General features: G+C 38.1%; 1 protein-coding gene across 1 annotated transcript; it reads left to right on the plus strand.

The window, feature by feature from the left end:
• The first annotated feature begins 6011 nt into the window (after positions 1 to 6011).
• Positions 6012 to 6773, plus strand: TEX47 (testis expressed 47). The gene has a single exon (XM_045793317.1). The coding sequence runs from the start codon at positions 6012 to 6014 to the stop codon at positions 6771 to 6773; it is 762 nt and encodes a 253-aa protein (XP_045649273.1).
• Positions 6774 to 18208: the final 11435 nt, after the last annotated feature.

Raw genomic sequence — 18208 nt, forward strand, 5'->3', positions numbered from 1 at the left:
GTCCTCCACAACCTGGCTGCAACTTCCTGTTTCTCCTTCCCCAAGTCTCCTCCCTGCTCAGCCTCCAGCCTGGGCCAGCATTTCTACTCCAGGTTACACTTAAAATCACCTGGAGAGGCTTTCACAAACACATAGGCTAGAGTTCCTTTCCACGCTAATTAAATAAGAATCAGGAGCTGGCTTCTTTTTTAATTCTCTACCATTTGATTCTAATAGACAGCCAGCATTTAAATCACCACCAGCCAGCCCGTTCTTCCTTAAAGGGAAACAGGGGGAGACACTGGAAAAGCATTTGTCTAAAATGAAAATTTCTGGACCGCACTTTAAGCATACTAACTCAGACTCTGGGGGGCTAGAGCCCAGGAATCTCTAATTTAACAAACCTGCAGATTCTATAGTTTGAGAACTGCACTCTCCTTCAACAAGACCACTGCCATTTCCTCAAATGCCACGTTTCCCAGCCCTACAATATATGCCTTCTGCGCTTTGTGCTTCTCATTTACAAAATCTGTTCTGTACCTTCCCTAATCCCCATCTCTTTCCTGCCCCACCCCAAATCATATATTTTCTTATGCCCAACTTAAATACTAGTTCTTTCAGTCAGATTTAATTTTCCAGTATTTTTTGTTTTCTGTGTTCATTGTTTATGCCCTTATTATATTTCTGCTCTCCATCTCTGTACTAACCATAATCGTTTAGACGTTAAGATCTACTAATAGAATTGACTTTTTCGCATGTAGGTACAATATCTGATTTACAAGAATATCTCCACAGTGTCTGGCATGTTTTTCTACAAATAGTAGACATATGTTAAACGTTTGAATTGAATAACAAAGTATTTTTAGCCTGTGCTCTCCTTGATAAATAATTACCAAACACTGCTCTATAATGTTTTTGACAGAAACAATGCTGGAGAAGGTAATCTAGTTTTCTTTTTTTAATAAATCTTTAAATATCTAGTAATTTGACAACCTTTTTTTTTTTTCTCTGCTAAATCAAGCATATTTTGTCTACCTAATTGTTTGGCATATGATCCTAGTAAAAGATTTTACCCAAGTTGTTAGCCATTTATTTAGAACATGAATTCTCTTACACAGATTATTTAAATATATCAAAACGCAGGAAAAGTTAGTGGAAATTATTAGAGTTTTCTGTTTTTCTAGCATACAAGCACAAGTGAGAGGTTAAAGTGGAATCTGGCATTCCAAGTAGAAAATAAGTCAGTCAGTGCACATCCTCCCATTCTAGAGAAATGAAGTCAAGAAACATTCACAAAGCCACTTCTGAGCTCTGTTCCCCTGAAGACCATGCCCAAATAAAAGCTTTTTCATTAAGCTTTCCAAAAAAGCCACCCTTTCCACCTCAGGACTTCTAAAGCACTGATCATCATTCACATTGTATTTATGATGTTTTCGCCTGCCCTGTAGTCATTCATGGACATCTCAACACCCCTCACTGGACCCTAAACTCCTAAAATCAGGGACCAGCTGTTTTCCATGTTTGTTTTTCTTCCAATGCCCATGATATTACCTGGTGCACCAAAGGTGTAGATAAACCTGAGATGAATGAGAGAATAAAGACAGTAAATCAATTTTGTTGAATTACAGGTATGAGGTAAGAGTTTTCAATTTCCTTTATCCAAACCACAAGGTAGTCTCCATTTCCAGAAAAATTGTCCTGTCATAGAGAAGCAAAGAATGGCACTGTGGGCATGGATACTGAGAGGGAATAATTTATCCACTCTTTACCCTAGGTGGACAGAGGAGAGAGGTTGTTGAGAGCATATGTGAACCGTGTGCATAAAGCACTTAAATAACTCATGCTTTAGTTTCCTCTTCTATAATTGTGGGCTGTTGTGAAGCTTAAATTAATTAATATGTGTAAAATCATCTAGTGTAGGGCACACGGTAAATAACCAGTTAATAATATTTAATCTTTTTAATCCTTTCCGTCTGGCTTACAAAGACAAAGGACCCTGGGAGTTTGTTTTTCAGAAACACTTGGTTCCAGAAAATAAAACCAGAGCATGAAGTATATGGTAACTATTAAGGTGCATGCTTGACACAAGTTCCAAATACATGTTGCGTACTTACGTGAGATGAGCTGGATGACAAGAGCGGATAGGTAGAGTATCTGGAAGAAGATTCCTCAGCATTATAGGTTTCCACTCGGGTTCTGCCACTTGTCAGTTGTTTGAACTTAGGTATCTACTCTAACAGATCACTCGGGGAGAACAATCACCAATGTCTTTTTATCCCATTGGACAGATAGAGTTCTTCTTCTGTTTGAGTTACCACCTAAAGATAAATCCCTGGCCCTTAATCGATGGAACACAGGACTGTGGCATCTGAGAATTTAATGTCCAGTGTCCATCGAAAAGAGCTTGTACAACTACATATATCAGCCAATAAAAAAATTGTCCAAAACGTATGTTGTTTCTATTCATATCTGCTCAAAACTTTACTCCTGACCTAAGAGTGTGGTTGATGAAAGGCAAGAAAACAAGGCAAGTTGCCTTTAAATGTGACATGACAAAGAAACAAAAATGTGGAAGCAAGAATCCAACAACAAAACATTCATTGAGAGATGGAAAGCTACATGGGGAAGATATAGGTCAAACTACTATCTATGGTGGTAAAAACTACCAATTCTAAATGTATTCAGTTGAACTGCATGAAACTGAGAGCTATATAGAATTGTTGAATCATTATATTACACACCCTGAAACTAATGTGACAGTGTAAAGTATATGTGAATAAAAAAATTAAAATATAAAATAAAAATTGTCAATATCAGACAGTTTTTAACTTATAGAAATGACAATTTCATGTTGCAAGCCAACACCAATCAAGAAATCATCACTCTCTTGAAGAAGAAATGGTTCAGTGATATTGTGCATAGTTCATATGGGGAATTATAATGATAAAAGACTGTCATTTTTTTCTATTAGGTTTATATTGGAGGAACCAAGATATATGAAAGAGAAGGGAAATAAAAAGTGTACATGTGGCGAAAAATCACAACTGAGCTCCCTTTTATAGGGGTAAAAAGGTAGAAAAATCGTACTATAGATAAGAATGGTATCATGAAGAAGAAAATCTTATCTATGTATAAAAGGTTAATTTGTGCATTCAAAAAGGGCTTCTGTATATGCCCTATAAAGTCTCCCACTGACTCTGAGCAGAGTCCTTGTTAGGTTACCAAACCCTATAGCGGCATGTCCCCATCTTCTCTGTTATAATCCATCATTGTGCACTGGAAGTAAGTGCCAGGAATCGCTGTGGACCTGGGAAGGGGAGAAGTGCCTTCTAGCATTCTGTGGAGGGGCAAGTAAACAGGAAAGACTTCATAAAATAAGTATCTCCTGAACTTTATGAAGCAGACGTGTCACATGTCCTACAGTTTCATGCTCTCAGCTGAATAGGTGAGGTGGAAAAACACTGAGGATAGGAGATTCTGATTATAACCCTAATAAAAAGCAAGGGCTATAATGCAATCAAGAACCTATGATACATTGCAAAGTAAAAATACTTCGTAACAGAATACAGTTGGCAAATAACATTTAGGAAACATGAAAAGATAAGACCAAGGATGTTGACCTAGGAGATGAGTGAAAAATGTGTAACTGAGACACAAATGGGGTATTTGTAAAGGGAAATACACAGAAAATAATAGTTAAAATGTTGGCATTTTAAATTTAAAAGGGTAGAGGTACATCCAAGGAGAAGAGTTATAAACAGGATTACAATTTAGGAGTCCTCTGTACAGAAAAATACTGGGCTGGAAAGTTAGTCTTTTTCTTCTTTGTCAACCCCAACAAACTGATGGTATCTGCCTTGAGCTTTAGATAGAGAAGGAGTCCAACTCCACGGCTGGCCTCAGCAGGGAAGTCTAGATGGTCAATCAGCAATGTCAATCATTAAGTTTGGAGGCGAGACTAACAGCAAGGACCAGCCACCTGCCCTCACAAAATATGGCACTAAGCTACTTGGGCACAGAGGTAGAATGAGAGATCAGCACGATGAGCCCAGAGCCTCAGCTTTGCCCAGAGCTGAGTGTGAGAGGGAACTGAGCAAGGCCATAAGTAGAGATTTGGGGAGAAATTCAGGCAGGCCCAGAGTCATAGAAACCGAGGGAGAACAGAAAGCCATTAAGGAGGTATCGTCGACACAATCACATTCTGCAAAGCAGTAAGAAGAATGAGGCTGAAAACAACCCCTAGACCCGGCAGTGACAAGTTCCCCTGTGCCTTGGGAAAGATCGTTTCATTTCAGGAAGTGACGAAGTGAACCCCGTGAGGAATTAGTCAATTTTTATGTACCACACAATTAAGGAATTATTAAGTCACCTCTCAGCCCCCACTTTTTGGGATAACTCATTACTATATATCATTAAAACCAGATCATAAGTTTGGATAACACAAACCTTGGGGGGGGGAATACTGTAAGGTTTACTTTTTAAAAATTGAATAAGGGTGTTTTCTAATCTTGTTTTAAAATTATGGTGACAGTTCACATGAATGCAATTTCAAGATATGGTATTATTAAGTTTTATTGTAAAAACTAATCTAAATTTACATCAAATTAAGAAAACCTTACAGAAGAACTTTCTTAAAACAGAATCTGACATGTGTCCTTAAAGTACTTAATTAATGCATCAATACCCCTCTACCCTATGTGGACAGAGCAGGGAGGTTTCTGAAAGCATGTCTGAATTGTGTGTAAGATGTATAACTACTCCATGCTTTAGTTTCCTCCTCCATAAATTGTGGACAAAAAGTAAAAAGAAAAGAATATGTCTAGGAAGATATTCAGGTCCACCATCTGACTTACAAGGGCACCTGGCTAAGAGGAAGCCATTCCATAAAAGAAGCCTTCCTTTCCTCTTCCGTGAGGTTGAGGTGTAGAGATACCCTCATTAAATGAAGAAATGGCACTTGCCAGTGTGCTCTGGCCCTTTAAGACCACTGACAACCTGATTCACTAGGCACCATGGAAACGAGAAGAGAACACACAGGACAGCTGGCAGCACCCAAGACACTGGCAGTTGGAAAAGTGATGGCAGACAAATGGGACCTCAAGGACAAGTAAAAGCAAGAAGCACTTGAAGAAGGAAAGAAATGTCAAGATGACCTGGAGGGAAGAAAAAGAGATTTGTGAGAAGAGTAAGTGCAAAGAAACAGAATTTATTATTTGATACCCACAATGACAACAAAGGGAAGGAAAAAGGGCCATTTCTGACATTTGTTGATAGGAAAAAACCCCAAAGAATCAAAATTTGTTACTCCAAAAATCGACTGTTATTAGATAAAGCCACGGTATTAACTTTTAGTATCCTGAGTAAAGATGAAGGAAGCCAACTAGGACTTAAGAATTCCCCAGATTTTTTTTTTAATTTACTGACCAGTTAAATTTTTTTTAATAAAATGGAGAGTTAACATAAAATATCACTTTTTTTTAAATTGACAAATCAAGGACAATCTGTAATTACCATTACATATATGCAAAGACATGTTAACGTGATCCCAATGCTACGGTGAGTGGCTGTCAGCAGATACGTTCCTGTGTGCGTGTGTGCACGTGTACATGTGCATAAGAGCACACGCGTGATTCAGGAAAAGAGGGCAGAGAAAAAATTTAATATCAGTTGAAGGAGAAAGTAATAATTCAAACAAAAATAGAGTTAACTTGCTCTAGAGTACGTTCTTTCTTCCCCCCACTCACCAGTGTATTAGTTTTTTCCTACGATGTGAATGTTATTTCATGGTAAACTTTTAAACAATCTCTATAATTTGCATCTTGTTTAAACATTCTCCTTTACTGCAAAGACGGTATTGTTGATAATACTAGGAAGGGATTTTGCTATTCACTAGCATTTGACAGACGATAAACTTTTCTCTTTTTTTTGTAAGAAGAAATGAAAGAGTTCACCACTGAAGAGATATCCTGATAATGCAAACATCGTGATAGGCTAAAAACTGGAATCATCTGGAAGAACAAATAGGGCCCATCATGACTTTCCCAGGCCATGTCGGAAAGACCAGCAAAAGGACTTTTCCAGTGGAATCTCCTCTAATGCCACAAATTCCACGTGGCAATTATTATCATCTTCAGGAAGAGAAGCAAAGACTACAGCTAAAGAAATTCCTTCTTCATAGGATGTTTCTAGTGGCCGAGATAACAGCAAACACAGAAAAAAAAGATTTTGCTGACTACTATGAACAAGCATTTCAGTCGATTTTAAAACATCACCTAGGAGAGGCAGTGACAGGGTTTTTGCTGGTATATCCTACTTCCATTCTGCATGTCCTTGAGAGCTCCAATGGTACCCTTTACCAAATTCTTTTAGATTATCTTAACCATCGAAAGAGTGAAGCGGAATTCTTTATCCATGGGATGAAAATTATAGTTGTGTCCCATAACATCCCAACCAGGCTCTTCATGCAATGGCATGTTTCGGTAATAAAAGTTCCAGTCATGTATCTTGATGATATGACACAGACACAGTCCGTGGAAGAGGTCGTCACAGAGTTTCTCACTCAGACTCATAAGCTGGCACTGCACCTTTTAAAGACGGTTAAAGTGGGTGCTAAAGGACCGGGGGATAACTTGCACCAACTTGCACCTGAACTGCTCATCCCAGAACAAATAATAAAGTACTTGTGCAAATCTGAAGAATTCCTGGATCCGGAAACGTTCATAAATATATATAACAAACCCATACATGTCACTTTGGATTCCGAGGTGATCTGGCCTGCTCCTACCTATTTCTAGAAGTGAGAGACATGTGGTGGATGGGGTCCAATCTCTCCTGGAATTAATGCTACTTAAATAAAAGGAAAGTATTTCTAAAGTTACTCTTCTCTTTAAAAAACAAAGGACCAGAATGTCACAATATACACAAAGGTAATATATTAATCTTCACAGAGCATGTTGAGCTAAACTTGAAAATCAATGTTTAATTCTGATATTAAGTTCAACATGTTATTTTAATAGGGGGAGGATTTAATAAGTTAATAATTTTTCAAATGTTAACCTCAGTTTGATGAAATGGCTTGATTTTTTAAAGAAAAGTATAGATTAAAGGGCAAATTCAGATCCAGATTCTCATTCATTCTTTTTTTTAAGATTTTATTTATTTATTTGACAGAGAGAGAGTGCACGCACAAGCAGGGGGGAGCAGGAGAGGGAGAAGCAGGCTCCCCGCTGAGCAGGGACCCCCCCCCCCCCATGGCAGGGCTGCCCCCAACACCCTGGGATCATGATCTGAGCCAAAGGCAGAAGCTTAACCGACTGAGCCACCCAGGCACCCCTCATTCATTCTTTCAACAGTCGAGCAGCAGCCACCACATAGAATCAAATTTCAGGAAAAGTCATTTTGTTCTCAGAATATAAATCTTAGGGGGAAAATACCATCATTGATTTGCTTGCAACCTATGTTTAGAAGCAAGTACATGTAAAAGTAAATATGATATGGCATGATCATTACTATAGTTAGCAGTATGTAGGAAAGACTTGAAAGAATAATCTCTATATATTTCCTGAATTCAGAAAACAAAACCTAAACTTTGAAAACAGTTCCAAAGCTCATATATTCTCAACTATATAATCAAGAATTTTGAGGCTATTATAAAGCTGGAGAACACAGTCGATTTTTGAAACAACCAGAAAATACATTGTCAGAAGGCACTGTATTCTTTCACGCAAAATCATTTTTTGAGCACCCTTCACATGACAGACATTTGCCAGATGTTAGGGCTATGGCAGGGTACACAGAAAACACGATTTTTGCTCACTTGTAAAACATTTATAAATGATCCCACAGAAGATATACAAATTGGTTTTCTTTCAATTTACTTCCTATAAAGCAATTAATGAACATGCAATTTCTATATGACCTATTCTAAGTTGTTCTCTCCCTTCCTTTACCTGGGATCAATGCACTTTTGCTTTATTTAAGATAGTATAATTTGTTTAAACTATTAAATGACATTAATATCTTGATGATTTCACTGATATTTACCCCAAATTATTTCAATATCTCATGAAACAGATTTAGTAGAAGAAATACTGTGTATCATTATACATTTTATTTAAATTATTTGATTTTCATTATCCTTAGGAAAAAAAAAAAGCAATCTCAGTATACAACTCAAATTTGCCATATGCAGATAATTTGTCATCACTTGTTCCATATCAAAATCAAATTTCAGGAAAGACTGCTTCTATTTTTAAACTCTATAATATAGATTTAGATACAGAACAATATTTTTCACTCTTATCTGAACTTGAAGTTCTATTCACTTAAATTTAGTAACAGAGTACATTTTAGATTAAACATGAAGTAATTCTTCTGGTTAAGAAAGAGCATATAACTTACAAACATTTTATCAATTTAGTAAATATTAAACATCTCATATTCATCAGCAATGTGCTATTTACTCTGAAAAGTGAAAAAGACATAGGCATCCACCCATTCACCCATTGTTGAATAAATGTTCAACAACAAAATGAGTGGAAGTAAAAGTAAAGGCTTTCCAGGGGAAAAAAAAAAAGCCATAGAGAAAGGACCCGAGGAAGTAAACCTTGATCTAGGCTTGTGGATGTGAGGAGAGGGTGGGGAGGGCAGATGAGCATATTGAGAACAGAGAACAAGCAGAGACAGGAAGGAGAAAATGAACCATAAATGTTCACTGGATCCGGTAGAATCCCTTTAGCAAGGTAAATTTTGTTTGTTTGGGAAGAGTATTTTCTAAAGTTAGCTAGTGAATATAAGTGCAGTTTACAAATAAAATTGTATGTATATATATATATATATATATATATAAAAGTACAGCATATTTTCCAAAAATGACCATGGCAATATATCGCGTCCCACATGCTCTTCTTACAACATGACCTTAACATTCCTACATGTCATGGTGGCCTCTAAGTCCCCTCCCCTTGAAATCAAGCAGACCTTTGTAATTGCCTTGACCAAGAGAGTACAACAGAAGTGATCCCATGTGACCCCCGAGGCTAGGTCATAAAAATGCAACATACTTTACCACGATCACTTCAATGCTAGCTCTTGGAACCACTAGACATGTGAGTGAGTGAACCTTCAGGTGATTACAGACTCTAGTCTTCCAGTCGATCCTGGATTTCAAGCCAGGCCAACTGATACTGTGTGGAATAGTAGAGATGGTGTGTTCCCACTGAGCCCTGTCAAAATTGCAGATCTGTGAACAAGATAAATGACTATGGTTGATTTAAGCTCCTATGTTTTGGGTGGGTGATTATGTAACAGTCTGGAACAATAATATATATGTAATAGGAATAATTATATATATGTGTGTGCATATAATTTCATATCATGTATTTTTCTTTCATCTATGCCACTAATATTTACAAAATATCTACTGGCAAATACTTACTAGAGTGCCAAGCACCATGCGTGCTATTGGGCATACAAGCAGCGTCAGACTCATAAAGTACTCTCAACCCAATGAGAGTTATAGTTTCCTTACAATAAAACTTGCCATGAAGCTAGAGTACAGAAGTTAACCCAAGCAGAAAATGAGTAGTTTAATACTGAACATATAACAATTAATGTTCTTTTAACAATGAACATACAACATACAATGTATACATATCCAGTGGACATGCAACATTTAAACTGGTAAGGCCAGTGCCATTATAATTCTTTTATTTTGATATGGATATCTTCACAGTAGACTGACAGGCCAAGGCTCTTAGGTTTGTTTCAGAGTAACCAAGGGCTTTCACGAAGGTTATGGTTTTCATGAAGGTTAACTAAAATAATGTTATTTGGACGGAAAAATCCTCCCAGGGTGAATTTAAAATTTTTACTGTCTTTATTTTAATTAAAGAGGCATCTGGATTCCTTCATGGAGAATTATCACTTAATACAAACAGATTTTTACATTCAGTGACTTTATCATAACTTTAGCGACACAAAAGCACATTTAAATTCAGTTAAATCTATCTAGCAGAATTCCCCCAACTTCCACGAGGAAGCGGAAATGAGACAGCCTATCACCAAATTCGAGATTATTTCATATTGTAGAAAATGACTTAATGTAGAATTAGAGTTCTCCCCCTTGTGGCCAATTATGTAAATTTTCAGATTACCTGCTGATAGAACCCATGCAGTAAACACAGTACATAGTTTTTAAGAGAATATAAAGAGAATCCCCAAAGGTACTTTCCAAATGTCTGCTCTACTCTCCTTGTTTGGCAGATAAGGATTCTGAAACCCAAAGACATGAAGTGTTTTGTCAACAATGAAAGCAAGAATCTGTAACAGATGTTTCCTATTTCCACTTCACTACTTTACATAGTCATGGTCATGGGTAGGGGTAGGGATTAAATTCCAGCAGTCTCATCACTGCGGCACCACACCCCTGCTGCTCTCCAGCCCTCACTAGTGCCTCCCCCGGATGCCCCCCTGCATTGCCACACGCATCTCCATCTCCATATGCTCTAGTAGAATGCATGGGTCCCTGTTCCCTGCACCGCCCTGCCTTCCTTCAACCTGCTCCCCCACCTGCACTCCCTGCTGCAGTAACATGGACCACTCTCCACAGTTGCCAAGTCAGAAACTTGAACATCATCCCAATTTCCCCTCTTCCTTGTTATCAATGACAGCCAATCAGTCCAAGCCCCACCCATTTTTCCCACAGAAAGTATTTCTAGTTGTCTGGCCTTGTGTTTGTGCTCTCCTTAGGGATCTGCCTCACTCCAATCTCCTCTTCCTCCTGCTAATCTGTATAGTATTTCTAGGAGTGTTAAAAGCAGGGTAGCACAAAGTTTAAGAGAGCCACCTCTGGGGGCCCCTGGGTGGTGCAGTGAGTTAAGCCTCTGACTGCTTGTTTCGGCTCAGATCTGGATCTCAGGGTCCTGAGATCAATCCCAGCCTTGGGCTCTGCATGCTCAGCAGGAGCCCGCTTGGAACGCTCTCTCCCACTCCCTCTACAACCTCCCTCTCCCACTCTCTCTCTCTCAAATAAATAAATCTTTAATTTAAAGAGAGAGAGAGAGAGAGAGAGAGAGAGAGAGAGAGAGCGCCACCTCTGGTATCCAACTGCTGCGTTGAAACCTGGCTCAGGAACTTGGAGAGCCATATTTCGATTCTTCACCTCTCGACACCTCAGACTCCTCACCTACAAAGTGAGTGTGATAACAGTATCTACATTATAAGATTGATTAGGGGTGTTTTGCATGAAATAATGGTATAATAATCCCAGCATATAGTAAGCACTCAAAAAAAGCAAAATTCTATCATGACCTGCAAAGCTTTTATTCTTAATATTCCTTCTCTTTGTCTTTATCCTCTTTTTTTTTTAAAGATTTTATTTATTTATTTGACAGAGATAGAGACAGCCAGTGAGAGAGGGAACACAAGCAGGGGGAGTGGGAGAGGAAGAAGCAGGCTCATAGCGGAGGAGCCTGATGTGGGGCTCGATCCCAGAACTCCGGGATCACGCCCTGAGCCGAAGGCAGACGCTTAACCGCTGTGCCACCCAGGCGCCCCTGTCTTTATCCTCTTGCCTCACTTCTCTCAGCAAAATTCTGCTTCTCGATTAAATTATATTTCCTCTGTGAAGCCTGGCAAACTCGAGAAACCCACGTTGTACGTGGTACTCAACCACATTCTAGCAATTCTCCTACCGTAAGGCTGTTGTCTATTTCACACTCTTTTCCCTGCCAGTGATGTGTAAGCTATTACCCTGGGATTTTTTGGTATTCAGATCTTTAGTGTCTCGTTTTTAAAAAGAGGCCGTTAAAATATCTGTAAGACTTTTCCCATAAAGTTAATTTTATTTTCATCAAAATGGTTGTGATATGTCAATATATTAAAATGTTCCTATGTGATTGATTGGGTTTTGGTCATTGTCCATGACACTCTTCAAAACAGCAAGTGAAAATATAGTAGTTGCACGTTATCTGAAGTTTTCGGTTTTAACCCACATATTAATTTCTTCCACTTTAATTTGGAAGGATACTAAGAATACCTTCTGGAAGTGATTCAGCAGAACTTTTGTATTTATGTATTACTATGCACTGAGCCAAGTATAGGAACTCATTCCCAATTCATTGGATTAAAAATAAAAATACTCTTTCCTAGTGGAGCATCTGAGCAAGCTACTAGTAAGGTATACAAACTTTATTCCATATTTTAAAGATATTTTCTTTATGTTCAAATCTTTACTTTACTTGCCACGCTTACCTGTTCTTTGAGAGATACGTGCTTAATAAGGCTAATATTTATTATGTATCTTTTCTTAGGTTACTATGATAATAAGTGAAAATCTGTTTCCATTTTAATTATGCGCTTCACATTTCTAATCTTGTTCTAAAATACTAAGCCATTTTTTAAAATACTATTTATAAAAGAGTGCATTAAATGTAAAGCCTTGATTTATTGAGGAAGAAATAAATGTCTGAATACTGAATACATTTACATTTTACCAAAATGCATTCTAGTGTAAAGACCTCCTGAGGGATCTCGTTCACTCATATCTCACCTTCCTCCTCTCGCTCTTGTTTTTACTAGACTCAGTTTAGACTAGACTTTGCTTTTTGGAAAGCACAAATAATAAACTACTCTACAACAAGGTTTATTTCATCAGAGTTAAAACTACACACCTTGTAGTATTTTGATTCATCGATTCCTCACTTTCTATCCTCTATAGTGATAATTCTTGAGTACATACCCTGTTCCAGCCAAAATCAAAATGACAAAATGAAAAGAACATTGAAGTGAGTAACTGACTTTTGTTATGTATTCCATTAACTCATTATGTGGCTCCAAACAAGTATTTTTTTTTCCTTTGGGGGTCTCTGTTCATCTACATCGGAGAACCTCTGAGCATTATAAAGAAGTATATGAAGCCCTTGAACTGTATCCAAAAATGTGTATCAAAAGAAAGACTTGTTGTCTTAGAATTAGGCATGAGGTTAGGATCAAGATGTTTGTATTAAAATGTTGAGGGGCAGCTGGGTGGCTCAGTCAGTTGCACATCTGCCTTCAGCTCAGGTCATGATCCCAAGGTCCTGGGATCAATTGAGCCCCACATCGGGCTCCCTGCTCAGTGGGGAACCTGCTTCTCCCTCTCCCTCTGCCTGCTGCTCCCCCTGCTTGTGCTCTCTCTCTATATATATATATCAAATAAATAAATAAAATCTTTTAAAAAAATAAAATGTTGAAATCTGGTGTGTGAATGAATGAATGAATGAATGTCTGAATTCACCCACCCTATCAGAGAGTACCTGCGAGCAATACCAACATTTTCCTTTAAAAAGCCCATCCTGGATGCATTCATTTTAGTGCAAAGATGAATGGGAAACCGAAAAGCCAGCAATCTCTATATTAGATTATGACATATAAATAGCATGTTTGGTAGCACTGTACAGTCAGGAGAAACAGTGAAGAGTGGGACATTTTTCTTTAAGGCTGGTGGGAAGCCATTGAAGATTTTAAGCAGAGCATAATCAGACTGGTTTGGCCACTGAATGGAGAATGGACTGGAAGAGGACATGCTGGTGCCGATAGGCTCCTTAGGAAGTTGTTACAAGTCTTCTGGCAAAGGATGATAATAGATAGAACCAGATTAGTGACTGCAGAAATGGATCGAAGGGGACCAATTTGAAAGAAAATCAGGAGATAAACAAACCTAGGTTATGAGGGAGAGAAAAGCACCAAATATTTTAGATTTCTGGTTTTTACAAGATGGTACCATTCCTGAGGTAGGAAATATATAAGGAGTATAGAATATATAAAAGAAAATGGGCTTTCAATTACTGATGTATGACAGCTGCATCAGGTTGGAATAATTTTTGCAACTTCCATCATGAATATCTTTTGATAAGTTATAGAGAACATGCATCATACTAAATCTCATAGTTTGTTGAAATGGCTAAGTACTAATATGCATTTTCTGACAGAAGTAAGTAACCTCCAGGAAAGTCAAAACAATTTGATAAGTTAAAAAAAATAAACTAACGGAGAAATTGTCCCAGCAATAATCCTGAGTCTGATATTCACCACCGCAGCTATCGTTAATATTGTATCTGCATTCAGTGGAGCCAAACACAGAATCAGCAGCATTCACTGAGCTCAATTCCTTCCCTTAGTCAAATACAAGTCGTTCAAAACATTTCTAATTATTTATTGATTGCCACATACATTTATTGGAAGCCATGCCATTGTCTTTTATTAATATAAGGGTGCAAGCACATAAAAGCCTCCATAGGGCCCTTCCCAAATTCATTGGTATATTATTTATTCCATTTGCAATAAAAATTTAGGTAGAGAGGTGTCCTTTGGCATTCTATTGAAATGGTTTGCCTTCTGTTTCTCTCAACTTCTTGTAGGACAACATGACACACGTTGAATTTTATTCTCTCTCTGAATTTAATCATTCAGCAAGTGTGAACTGACAAATTGTGTCAAATCTTTATCAGGCATGGGGGTTTGGGGGTGCAATGCAATCATGAGCAAATACACATAATTTCTACCTTAGAGAGTATGCAGTCTCTATCTCCCTCAACCCCAGACACACACAAAAATTAAACAGTTATAATTACAGTAATTATATTAATTAATATATAATAGCATATCATTATAATTACTGTTATCTCGTATATACAAGTGGCAACGGTTTCCTAACTTTACCTAGTGTAGAGGATTAGGGGATGCCTCTGAGGGAAGAAAGATACAAGGATTTCTGGAAGTTGCATAGAACTGAGCCAAATAAAAGGCAAGGAGTAGGAGGGGAGTGTTCCTGGTGGAGGATATATTTATGTATACTCGATCAGAGGGATATGCTAACACCCAAAGGCAAGAAGAGCCATACTGTGTTGGGAGATGTGAAAGAATATCAATAAGGCAGAACTTGAAATACAAATGGAAGCATAAGAGATGAGATTGGATAGCTAGGCATGGGACCAGATTATGCAGACACTTGGAGCTACAAAAGTACCATGACTTCATCTCAAGTGAAATGGGACACTTTTGTTTTAATCAGAGAAATGCCATGATTAGATATGCATTGTAGAGGAACCACTCTGAATTGGGAGAAGAGACCAGAAGGGTACTTGGTAACTAGACCAGACAGACACACCAGTTAGGAGGTTATTACAGTAATCAGGGAACGAGATGACAGGATATCTGTACAAAGATAATGACAAGAATAGAAGGCGCAATGCCATTCCGAAGACAGGCAATATTGGAAGAACAGTAGCTTGGGGATGTGCGGGGAGTAAGATGAAGTTTTCCATTTTGAACTTGCTCAATCTGAGGTGTCTGCAAAGCATCAAAGTTAAACCATCCAGTAGAGCTTTGGATACATTCTCCGAAGTGCACGAGATTGGTCTGGTAGAGACAAAGACTGGACATCATCACAGATGATGACTGAGGATTCAGGAGTAATCCTATCACCAGCACAAGTCGATAATGAAGAGAGAAGACAGTCTACCTCAAAACCCTGAGAAATGCTATGGGAAGAACAAGGACCCACAATGAAGTTGAAGACATTATTTAAATTGTCCAGAAGCAGAGAAAGAGAAGCAGATCAGGCAGTAACATGGAAGCCAAAAGAAAAGAACATTTCTTTTAAAAGAGAGTATTCAACAGTATCAACTGTTGTCTCTAAGTCAAGAAAAGGAATACAAAGTAGATTGAATGACAAAGAGATCACTGGTGACTTGGAAAGAGTGACCTACATAATATCCTGGAGACAGAAGCAGGGTACAGTAGGTTGAGGAGTGAGGGTTGAGTGAGGAAAGAGAACAAAACATAAACAACATTTCTACAAGCTCAGCTGTTGAGTTAGTTGTTAGTGAATTTGCAGAGTCAGTTTGGGAATGCAAAGGGCCCTCTGGAGATGTTAAAATTTTTATTAAGAGGAAGGGCAGTAGTTTATTCTGGTTTCAAGAAAGGGATCTGTCTTCTTATGTGAGATTAAACATCTAATCATGGCCCAAGGGGAAAACGGCTCTATCCAGTTTTGAATGGCAAAGATCTGGTCTTGGACCTTAAAGGTCCTCAAGTGACAATTTGTACAGTTCTGGAAAAGAATGATTGCTCAATAAACATTTGTTTAGATAAATGCACTAATCTCTGGGAGAAACCTAGCTATGCAGAAAGTGACTTTAGAATACCCATGAGCTCTGGGGTGCCTGCGTGGGTCAGTTGGTTGAGTGGCCAGCTCTTGATTTCAGCCCAGGTCATGATCTCAGGGTCCTGGGATCAAGTCCCACGTCAGGCTCCACCCTCAGTGGGGAGTCTGCTTCAAGACTTTCTCTCTCCCTCTGGCCCTTGCCCCGCACATGCTCTCTCTCCCAATCTCTCTAAAACAAAAAAATAAATCTTAAAAAAAAAAAAAAAGAGTATCTATGAGCTCTTATGTTACAGCTCAAACTTTGGGTTATTCCATTGGTATTTCCATGGTCAAACTTTTATAGTTGATTGCAAATTATGCCATTCCTTTATCTACTTTATGGATCAACCCCATCACATTTGTAAATTTTGCTCTGGCGGTTATCCAGACTGCTTCCTCCTTTGCCCAGTCAGGGCACGCTAGGAAATTGCAAATTACAATCAAATCTCAATTTTCCAAACTAATGATTTTAAAGAGCAATAATGCATAATCCAAAATGAGGGTGAATTCATGAACCATTTATCTCTGTAATGTATATTCATTAAATTTGACTAGAAGTACAACTTATATGTCATTCATAACCAAATGATAAAGCATTTCAACTGACATGGCTCAAGAGTATCTGCAAGCTCATCCAATTCCTCTAGCCCTGCTTCCTACTACAGCCTATTGTTCATATCACCTTTCATGTTTAGATGGCTCATTAAAATAAACTAACATGCCATGTTTTCTTTAGGATGGGGGAGATAATCAATAAGCAGCATTTCCTTATTATTGCCGTCATCCACTATAGCTATATGTCTCCTTTCTGTCTCTCTGAAAAGTTTCATTCACTGAAGAGAACAGTATAATGACCTCTATATCCGTCACCCACCTACAATAACGATCAGCGTCTCTTTTTAAAATTTGCTTTTTGTTAAGTGACATGACTATAATATCTCTCTGAGATATTATAGAATAAGAAAGGACACAACTATGAGAACTAGAAGGACTTTCAGTCACTGTCTGTTGCAGCCTCATCCCTTGGTGACAAAAATGGCCAGTTGAGGCTTGAAGCACAGCACTGACTGATGGGAAGGCAAGAACTAGACATCATCCGTGTCTTGCTTATCCCCTCAGATGAAATCAAGACTACATCTCTACCGCCTTATTCTTGGTACAGAACATTTCCAAAAATCCACACGTTATTAAATCCTGTTTTCCACCATCTTACAAACCACTAACTACAAACAAAAACTTGAAGTGTTTTAAAGTCCGGCATATTTGGCACATGATTATTGGGTTGATTTTTTAGGGGTGAACAGCTGAGTGATGGGTTGTAAGAAGCAAAGAAAATTCTCACCTTGGTTGTTTTTCAACCAGGACGTCATCCATGAATGTACTCCATACTTACCTTTTTTATGGGATGATTTCAGGAATTCCTGTATTCCTTTCACCACACACAAGGGAAGGTTATTACTGGTTTGACATTTCACTTTTGGTCTTCTTGTACAAGCAGCAAATGTTTTTGGATACCGAAAGATGCTTAGGGCTTTCAGATAATATTAAGCTGAAATGCATGTAATGTTTTCCTGAAGAGTCCTCTTGTCCATAAAAATTGCTTTGCAGAATAATTTTCTGAGGGCCACTAACTCATGTCTGCTGCTTGAGATGTTGACTCAGGGTAGCGTGCCATGTCAGAGATATTGGAAACACACAGCTTACAGGCAGGCACCTTCTACTAACAGAACTGTCATCTTTTCTCTCTGGCACTACCTGGTTCTTCTTGCTAATATTAATGAAATTATAGTTGCATCAGCACAAACAGTTTACAAATGACAAGAAGACAAAGTTTCCCCTTTCATATCATAGAAGAGACACCAAAATACCTCTTTGATGAAGATAACTCCCAGTTGATTAATAGGAATAAAATGCTTGCATAAATAGAATTATATGTGCATATTTGGAATACAATTATAGATTAGACATATTAGTACACACACACACACAGAGTATATACACAACTCTCTTAACCCAAACTAGAGAAACCAATTAAGATTCATA

Source organism: Ursus americanus, chromosome 3 (genome assembly GCF_024610735.1).
Source record: "Ursus americanus isolate L20-20 chromosome 3, mUrsAme1.1.p, whole genome shotgun sequence".
Classification (NCBI taxonomy): Eukaryota; Metazoa; Chordata; class Mammalia; order Carnivora; family Ursidae; genus Ursus; species Ursus americanus.

What these genes read in the sequence shown, in the direction of transcription:
- TEX47 (XM_045793317.1), top strand. Translation starts at nt 6,012, where the DNA reads ATGACTTTCCCAGGCCATGTCGGAAAGACCAGCAAAAGGACTTTTCCA.